Below are 10,345 nucleotides of genomic sequence, written 5' to 3'. Positions count from 1 at the left end.
GTGCTGTCCATACTTCCTATCAGAGTTAAAAAATATAATGCCATTGCAAAAGCAAGTGAAGATGTGCATGTTACCTCTTGCCATTGTCAAGTAAGACAATAGAGGAGTCTGCCTTTCCTGCCACAACAGTGTAGTGATGCCGGTCCCCATTCTGGATTAAAAAGTCAAATACGGCTGTATCCATTAAGTCTAACAGCCTGTGAGAATCTCTTGAATACCATGGGCTCTGCAACACATCTTCACAGTAGTAATCATACTGCTCCCACCTGCATAAACAGAGAGAATTTAATGCTAAGGAAAAAACAATTTTATCAGAAAAAATAAAATAAAATAAAAACAAATAAATAAATACATAAAATAAAATAAAAGGTATGGTTTGACTGGTAAAAAAAAAAGTGATATACACTCTCAACCAAAAGTATATGCCTTCGTTAATAAAGTGTGATACAATGAACAAAAATAAACCCAGGTATTATTTCTTTGAGACAAGGTGCCTGATAAGTATAATAGGGGTTACTAGACTGGATCGAGTGAGAAACAAAGAGGTGAGAAGAAAAATGGGGATGGAAAGAGAGTTGGGAGACAGAGGTGATGAAAGAGTATTGGGATGGTTTGGACACATGGAAAGAATGAGAGAAGAAAGATTAGTAAAAGAGGTGGAAGGAGTGAATATGAGGGGGGCGACCTAGGATGAGATGGATGGATGGGGCATTGGGAAAGAAGGGAATGTCTGTTAAGGAAGGATGGGAGAAGACAGAAGATAGGGGTGAATGAAGAATGGTTGTGTATGGATGATGCTGTGATGCATGAAAGGGAATGGATGGTGGGAGGGGGTGAGGGAGTATGCATGAAAAAAATCTGACACATCCTGAAGGCATTTCTCCCAGTCTTCTCTTTTTCTGTATGAGGGGACAGAGATGGGGGGGTTGCCAATTAAATGAAGCAGCCTTGCTGTGAATGTGCTGTGTCTTGTGACACTGCTTCTGACCCAGGGCAGTGGACAAGATGCAGGGATGGCCTGTCATCCAGGAGGAGCCAAGATAAGAGGGAGGGAGGGAGGTGAATTGGAGTGGAGTATGTGGTGATGGAACAGGTGAGAGTGGATTTTATGCCTTTTTTTGGCTACCTCCCTTGTAAGGGGAAAAAGCCTTTGGTATATTTATGTATGTATTATTTGTAATATCTTCATATAGAAATCTCTCACTTCTTCTTCTGGTCTTGTGTGATAAAATAGAATGTAGTAGTGTGTGTGAGTGAATTGGCTTTACTTTTTCACTATATGGGTGTGTACTTTGATTCAGCTACCTCCTTCCTAAAAGTGAAAGGGCCTTTGGAGAAGTTGATGTGCTGTGTGTCAATTCAAGAGTACATACATACATACACCAAGGCTTTTTCCCCCTTACAAGGGAGGTAGCCAAAAAGAAAAAGGCATAAAATCATTCCCACCCATCCCATCCCTGAATACACTCCACACCCCTCCACCCTCCCTCTTATCTGAGCACCTCCTGGATGACGGGTCATCCCTGCACATTGTCCACTGCCCTTGGTCACAAGCAGTGTCGCAAGACACAGCACATTCACGACAAGGCCACTTCATTAAATCAGCGACCCCCCTCTTCATCCCCCCATGCATAAAAGGAGAAGACGGGGAGAAATCCCTTCGGGCTGTGTCAAATTTTGCTCACACATACTACCTCACCCCCCCATCCCCTGCCCATTCCACCTCATGCATCACAACAAGAGAGGAAGCAGCAAATGTCTAGTTGGGATGAAATGTTATGAGGATGAATGCATAGATAACCTTGGAAGAATGAGTAATCATAACAATGGCACTGTCTGGAGCAGAGATGTGTAATACAATGGAAGCAGAAAAGATGAAAAATTACTTTTGACATGACTACCTCCCTTCTAAGGAGGAAAAAGCCCTTGGTACAGAGAGATGGGGGTTGCCAATTCAGTGAAGTGGCCTTGCTGTGGATGTGCTGTGTCTTGCAGTATTGCTTTTGGCCCAGGGTAGTGGGCGGGATGGAAGGATGACCCACCATCCATGAGGAGCTAAGATGAGGGGGGGGGGGAAAGGTGGTGGATGGGAGTGGAATGGGAGGGAGTGGGTACATACCTTTGACTTGGCCACCTCCCTTATAAGGGGGAAGAAGATACAGATAGAAAGGATAAGTCTGAATGTTTTTGGAATGATGTGTGAGAACTATGATAGGTGTTTTAAGAATTCTAAGTCAAAAGGCACATGAACTGTGTATCAGGACTTATGAATCCAGCTTTGTGTTGTGTTTTGTCTTCTTTGAATGTAGTGTATTCTGTGATTGTAAGTCATCTGATCAGTGGTAATAATTTAGTTTCCTATGTAAGTGTAATGTGTATCATGTGACTGTGTACAAATTGGTACAGGTCTGTGTGATTCTGTAATACCATTTCTAGCCATCTATAATATGTTTAAGGTGCTAAGATGGGAGGGAGGGTGGAGGGGTGTGGAGTGTTTTCGGGGATGGAATGGGTGGGAATGATTTTATGCCTTTTCCTTTTTGGCTACCTCCCTAGTAAGGGGGAAGAAGCCTTGGTATATGTATGTATGTATGTTTGTTTTGTGTTGTAATGTTTGGATGTGTTTTGATATGTCAACTGCAGGTTCAGTTTCTTGTGTACTGGTTACTTGTCAGTTGGACCCAGGATTTGCATGTGCATTTACCTAGTTGTAGTGTATGGGATTAGAGCAGTCTTCATGGGGTCCCATCTCTTCTTCTCCTTGAATTCTTTTATAGTGTTAGCACAAGTTATATTTTCATCTAGTTTATTCAACAAGTCTACACTTCTGTGTGGAAAGCTATACTTTTTGTTTAGCATTGGATTAATATGTGTGTGTGTGTAATTGATGGGTCTTGTACATGCTGGGCATGTGTAGAAGGGTCTGTTTTGTTTCAATGTCATGAGCTAAGAGGAGGTGTGAGAAAGCAGGTGCCAGAGTATAGTCCTCCTTGAGTGAAAAAAGTTGTGGATATAGGTTGGAAGTTTCATAATGAAAGAGTGAAACATGGGCCTCTTTCAGAGACCTGGTACCAGCTCCTTGGCTACAAATTAAAATTATTAGTTATTTAAACAACTTACAGATTTAAATGTTTGAATAGTACAATGCAACATACTTTGCCTCTTTTGTGTTTTTGTAAGTGCGAGCCCAAGGATGGGGAAGATGCTGTAGTGGAAGTTTGCTGGGAAGCCAAAGGATTATTGTTCCTTCAATGAAGTGGCCGTCATCACATACTGATGCATCACGATGGCAGTAATAACAAACACCATAGAAGCAAGTCTGCCCACCTGAAAATACAAATTCTCCTCTTCAGGCTAACTTGTGAATTATCTAATAATATCTATACAAGCAAGCAACAGCACATGATAATGATAATAATAATAACAATAATAATAATACATACATACATACATATACCAAGGATTTTTCCCCCTTACAAGGGAGTTAGCCAAAAAGAAAAAGGCAAAAAATCATTCCCACCCATTCCATCCCTGAATACACTCCACACCCCTCCACCCTCCCTCTTATCTGAGTACCTCCTGAATGACAGGTCATCCCTGCACCTTGTCCACTGCCCTGGGTCACAAGCAGTGTCGCAAGACGCAGCACATCCACAGCAAGGCCGCTTCATTAAATAGGCGACCCACCCTCTCCGTCCCCCCATTGCATAAAAGGAGAGGACGGGGAGAAATCCCTTCAGGCTGCGTCAAATTTTGCTCACACATACTACCTCACCCCCCATCCCCCTGCCCATTCCACCTCATGCAATCACAACATCATCCATATACAACCATTCTCCATTCACCCCTGTCTTCTGTCCTCTCCCGTCCTTCCTCAACAGACATTCCCCTCTTCCCCAAAGCTCCCTTCACCCCATCCATCCACCTCATCCTAGGACGTCCCCTCATGTTCACTCCCTCCACATCTGCCTTCCATACCTCTTTTACTAGTCTTTCTTCACTCATTCTTTCCATGTGTCCAAACCATCCTATTACTCTTTCATCAACCCTATCTCCCAGCTACTTTTCCACCCCTGTTCTCCTCCTCACCTCCTCATTTCTCACTCTATCTAGCCTAGTAACCCCCATCATACTTCTCAGACACCTCATCTCAAACACATTCAAACTTCTTCTTTCTTCTTCTCTTATGTTCCATGTTTCTGCCTCATACAGTATTGTTGGCACAATCACTCCTTCATACAGTCTCCTCTTAGCATCCATTCCCAAATGTCTTTTCCTCATTACACTCTTTAATCCACCAAAGCATTTACTCGCTTCTCTCAATCTACATTCTACCTCCACTTTCACTCCACCTTTTCCTGCCACATTTGCACCCAAGTATCTAAAACTATCCACTTCCTCCAGTTGCTCTCCCTTAATGATCACTTCTAGTCTACTGCCACTTTCATCCCTTGTACATCTCATCACCTTACTTTTACCCACATTTATCTTTAGCTTTCTTCTATCACATACTCTCCCAAACTCTGTCACCAACTTCCTCAGTCCCTCCGATCCTGCCACAAGCGCAGTGTCATCTGCAAACAACAGCTGGCTCACCTCCCACTTTTCTCCATTTTCTTTAACCATCTCCAATCCCTTGCCCACTACCCTTGCATTTACCTCTCGCACTACCCCATCCATGTAGAAGTTGAACAGCCAGGGCGACATAACGCATCCTTGACGAAGTCCCACCTTTACCTTGAACCACTCACTCTCTCCATTTCCAATCCTGACACAAGCTCTACTACTCTCATAAAAACTCTTGACAGCTCCCAGAAGCTTTCCTCCTATCCCGTATATCTGCATAACCTCCCACAGTGCCTTTCTGTCTACCCTATCATAAGCCTTTTCCAGATCCATAAAAGCCCAAAAAACATCCTTCCCCTTTCCTATAGCTTTCTCACATATCTGTCTTACCACAAAGATCTGATCTACACAACCTCTACCTGTCCTAAATCCGCACTGTTCCTCACCAATTACTCCCTCTGTTCCTCTCCTAATCCTCTCAATCAAGATCCCCCAAAAGCCTTCCCAACTACACTTAACAAGCTAATCCCTCTGAAACTACTACATTCACACTTGTCCCCTTTTCCCTTGTAAAGAGGAACTATACAGGCACTCCTCCAGTCCTCTGGCACTCTACCCTCTCTCCAGCAAACATTAAATAACCTCACCAACCAGTCCACCATCACTGTACCTCCCTTTTTCAGACATTCTGCATGGCATCCATCCAGACCAGGTGCCTTACCTCCTTTCATCATCTTAACAACTGCCTTCACCTCATCCTTCCTTATTTCTCATCCATTTTCCTCACTCATCACTCTCATTTTCTTCACATTTCCCACTACAGCTATCTTTCCTTCCCTATCCTCCTTCACACTTAGCAACTCCCTAAAATATTCTGCCCATCTTCCCTTTACTGCCTTCTCTTCTATTATCATCTCTCCATCTAAACCCTTTACCTTTTCTTCTCTACTTGATTCACCTCCTCTTCCTCTCTTAATTTCTTTCCAAAACATCTTTTTATTACTTTCAAAATTTTCTGTCAAACTCTTACCCCATTTCACATCTGCTCTCCTCTTTGCAACCTTTACCTTTTGCTTTACTTCTCTTTTATTTTCTTTGTACCTCTCATATGACTCCCTCGTCCTATTTTGTAACCAATCTGTGAAAGCTCGCTTCTCTTCTACAACCTTCTTTGATTCCTCATCCCACCATTCACTACCCTTTCTTCTATTTCCCCCTGTCCTTCTTGTTCCACACACCATCCTTGCACACTTTATGACTCCCTCCTTGAACCATCCCCATTCCTCCTCCACACTCAGCTCTACTCTATCCTTTACTCCCTCCCACTCCTCCTTCAGCTTCTTTCCGTACTCCTTCTCCTTTTCCTTTTCATTCAAAGAGTTCACTCTAAGAACCTCCCTACCTTTTGTCCCTTTCCTCTTTCTCCATCTATCCTCCACTCTCAACTTACCTTCCACCAAAAAAGGATCTGATATTTCCCCACCCTCTCCCCTTAGCACATGTACATCCTTAACTCTTCCTATCATAGTCCTATTTACCACTACATAATCCATTAGCGCTCTATCTACCACCCTTCCCTCCACCACCCTCTCCCATGTGTACTTATGCTTCACTTTCTTCCGAAACACTGTATTTGCTATCATCAACTCTCTAGACACATTTCCACCATCAACTCTCCACTACGATTCTTTCCTGGAACTCCACATTTCCCAACCACTCCATCCATTGGACCATTTCCTACCCTAGCATTAAGGTCTCCCAGTACTATTACATTGACATTTCTTCCTAAATCCTTTATGCACTCATTTAGATATATCCAAAAGGCTTCCCTTTCTTCTACACTCTTCTCACTGCCAGGCCCATATGCACTTACAAAGACCCACATCTCCTTCCCCAGTTTCACCTTCATCCACATTATCCTTGAGGAAACCTCCTTCCACTCCACTACCCGTTTACCTATCTCTTCACTTACTAGAATAGCCACCCCTTCACTCCCTCACCCTCTCTTCACTCCTGATAACCTCCAACTTACACTCCCAAACTTACACTCACCCTTCCCTTTCAACTTAGTTTCACTCAAAGCCAACACATCCATCTTTCTTCTCACAAACATACTACCTATCTCTTCCCTTTTACTCTCATCTGTACCACATCCACGCACATTAAAAGACCCAAACCTTAGGGTGCTGGTCCGAGAACTTCCAGACCCTCTTATGCCTTTTCTTTTTGGTTTAGGAATGTCCCCTGTGGGGCTACAAGGAGAAGGATGCCTAGTCCCAATCCCCGTCCCTTTCTTCTCGCCTCTTACGATCCAAGTGGGAATACTTGGTGGCAGTATTCTTTTCCCCCACCACAGGGAATTCCCCCATCACAGAAAATTAATACTCAGAGAAATGGTACAGGACAGCAATAAGGGGTTGGGGGACAGCATAATGGAGGGACAGTCGTAGTATAAAAGTGTCATCATTTCTCTATGAACAGAGTTTTCCTCTATCATAGACAAAATGATGTGTGGCTCTGGTCCGTAGGGGCGCCCCATATAGACCCTAAAGTATCAACTGCATGCTACTTTGCCACAATAACAAGCAGCCAATACCCCAGACGGGGTAATAATAATAGTAATAATAATAATTATAATAATATTAATGAAAATGATAATGGTAATAATTACTATAATTATTATAATAAATGTTGCCTCATGTTGCACAGGCTCAAACACCACAGCCCCACAATGGCTGGTATCAGTCCTTGAGCCTTCCCACAGAACTTTCTGGGAAGAAACTTTGAACTATTGTCTGTGTTGTATTAGTGTTGAAATGTTTCTATGTCACAAGCTTAAGTTGTCAGATTCCCTTATGTGGGGTGGAGGAAACACAATTGAAACTGATATAGATATCTTGGGTTCAGTTTCTAGACTGAATGCCAGCTGCTGATGAGGTGAAGGGATTTGAAAATGGGCAGCAGGGAAATTACACGACCCAATTCGTATCAATACAAACAATCAGGTAACAATGACAGGTACTTGGTTTTTGGTGGTTATGTGAGGCTATCAGAGAGAATCCTCTCCCCCTAATCAGTTTCAAATCCCAGCAACACCCTCATCTCCATTTTGTGGTGTGACCCATGGGGGATTGGCACACAGTCTCTGGACCCCAACCCAAGGTCTCTATCAATTTTGGGTACCCTCCACTCTTTTACACAAGAAGTGCTGACAACTGGTAACTATTCCCTTCCTTTTTGTACCAACCTATGGCACAGAAATAGACCCACACTAATACAGCACAGACAACAGCCCAGTGGTTCTTCACAGAGAGATCTATGGATAGGTCCAAGGAACATTGATTCCTACTGTGTGACTATGAATTTCCAGTTAGTGAAACTTGAAGCAACAATATCATAAATATAACCACTCGTTTTCAAGATAGACTAGTAACATGAGTATCAGTTGTTAGTGTAGAAAACATTGTGAAATTTATAACACTATGATTTCCATGGACCCCATACCTGATTCCTGTTCTAGGTCCTCTCTTTTCATTAATGTTCACCTCTGTACACCAGTCTCTTTTTATGGTCATCTCTCCACAATGCAAATTCACACATGTGCAATAAGTCTACTTCTCCTACATCCCCAATTATGCAAATTGTTTGCAATAGGGCATGTGACAGATAAGACAGCTGAGCCAGCCAGCCAACAGCCTTCCTGCCATACAATAATTCAGTATCAAATGGGCAGTTACAAGTTGTTTTTATTTTTAAATCCTGTCGTCTAAGCATCCTTTGCCCAGTGCTATGCCAGTGATGATCCTAAATACTTAAAAATATTTTTACTTCCTCTAGCCTCTCTTTATCCTTAAACTCACCTCCAACTTACCGCCCACATTTAGTTTCAGCTTTCCCCCTCTCCAATCCTCACCACTAACTGCATCAGTCTCCCTCCAACTCAGCTACAAGTACAATGTCATCTGCAAACAACTTATTCACCTCCCACTTCCTTCCACTCTCACCAGTGCCAGACCCCTGCCCATCATCCTTGCATACACACGCCTTCTATACCACCCCATTCATGTACAGACTGGACAACCATGATGACATTACACAGCCCTGGAATTGCCCCCACCTTCATCTCAAACCATTCACTTCCACTGACTTCATAGTTCTCCATACTTGAGGTTGTGCAGGGGATGAATGTGGGGTAGTTGTGATATAACTTGGTAGATTGGCAGATTCATATACACAAAAACCCTCAAGATCAGCAGGCTCCTCTGCATCATTCTTTTTCTTACCGGCAAGACCATCCACGTACATACATACATATACCAAAGGCTTTTTCCCCCTTACATGGGGGGTAGCCAAAAAGAAAAAGGCATAGAAATCACTCCCACCCATTTCATTTCCCATATATTCCACTCCCCTCCACCCTCCTCCCTCCTTCCTATCCACGTATATAACATAAAAAAAATCATGGTTACATAGGTTTCCAAGCTTTAACTATAGTAATCCTTCTCACTTCATTCCATGCTCCAGCCAGAGTGCAGATGCAATTTTTCAGAACACATTGACGCATGAAGTCATGCTTATAATGCCTCTTAAGCAATGATACCTTGGTCCTGAGGTTGGATCACTGAAGTTATGTTAGGATTTACAAAAACACCAAAAATGTTACCATTGACAAGATACTTTTCAAAAACAGTTTTTGGCACATAGATTTTTTTTTATAGATTTGAAGATGGCATATGATGGTTCTAATAGAGAGGCATTATGGGATGATTTGTAGATGTATGGGATAAAAAAAAGGTCTGTTGAGGGTGGTCAAAAGGTTTTGTGAATAACAGAGCTTGGGTGAGGCTTGGGAATGGAGAGAGTGAGTACCTTCAAGTAAAGGTGGACTGTGCAAAGGTTGTTTTATATCATCATGGCTGTTCAATATGTAAATAGATACGATAGAGGGAAGTAAACATAAGTGTGCTAGGTAGGGGTTTGGAGATTGTGAAAGTGGAGGTAAATACAGTACAGGAGTCCCTCAAATAACGCGGAGGTTAGGTTCCTGAAATTACAGCGTATGACCAAATCCGCGTATGCTGACTTTCCATATTAAACACCAAGAACCGTATGCATGTGTATGTGTACATGTGTGTGTGCGTGCGTGCGTGTGTGTATTTACCTAGTTGTATTTTACGGGAAGGGGAGCTATGCTCATGGTGTCCCGTCTTCATATCTCATTTTATCTTAACCATTTTTAAATTCATGTATTGTTTTTGCACACACTACTTTCTCATCTAACTTGTTCCAACTGTCTATTATTCTGTGAGGAAAGCTGTTTTTTTTTCACATTTCTTCTATAGCTGTCTTTCTTGATTTTCTTTCCGTGCCCTCTTGTATTTCTATCATCCCATTTCATCAGATTCTCTCTATCAATAATTTGTATGCCTTTCATGATTCTGTAAATAGCTATCAAATCTCCTCTCTCTCTTCTTTGCTCTAGTGTCTGTAGTTCAAGTTTTGCTAGTCTCTCTTCATATGACAGTTTTGAGTGTGTTGGTGCCAATTTTGTAATTGCTCTTTGTATTCTTTCAAGTTTTTTATACATTTTTTTGTACTTGGTGACCACATCGTTGCAGCATATTCCAATCTTGGTCTTATCAGAGTGATTGTGTGTGGAAGTGTGTGTGTGCATGTGTATGCGGTGTATGTATGTGGCGTTTGTGGCATATGTATGTGTTTGTGTGTACAGGTAGTCATCGACTTACGACCTATGTGACTTACGACTGATCGACTTTAC

At 42.4% G+C, this 10,345-nt stretch overlaps 1 protein-coding gene across 2 annotated transcripts in view; it reads right to left on the bottom strand.

The window, feature by feature from the left end:
• LOC143038963 (glycosaminoglycan xylosylkinase-like) overlaps positions 1–10,345 on the bottom strand; it is a 68,413-nt gene that overhangs the window by 8,385 nt on the left and 49,683 nt on the right. For both annotated transcript variants that reach the window (XM_076208798.1, XM_076208799.1), the window contains exons 6-7: positions 3,156–3,327; positions 75–266 (exon numbers count right to left, since the gene is read on the bottom strand). In XM_076208798.1, coding sequence (XP_076064913.1) covers positions 75–266; positions 3,156–3,327 — 364 coding nt within the window. The remainder of the gene's footprint in view (positions 1–74; positions 267–3,155; positions 3,328–10,345) is intronic.

The sequence above is a fragment of the Oratosquilla oratoria genome, chromosome 25, assembly GCF_046742065.1.
Source record: "Oratosquilla oratoria isolate Oo_2021 chromosome 25, ASM4674206v1, whole genome shotgun sequence".
Lineage (NCBI taxonomy): Eukaryota > Metazoa > Arthropoda > Malacostraca > Stomatopoda > Squillidae > Oratosquilla > Oratosquilla oratoria.
The sequence above is the reverse complement of the archived record's forward strand: the minus strand, read 5'-3'. Positions and strand labels throughout refer to the sequence as shown.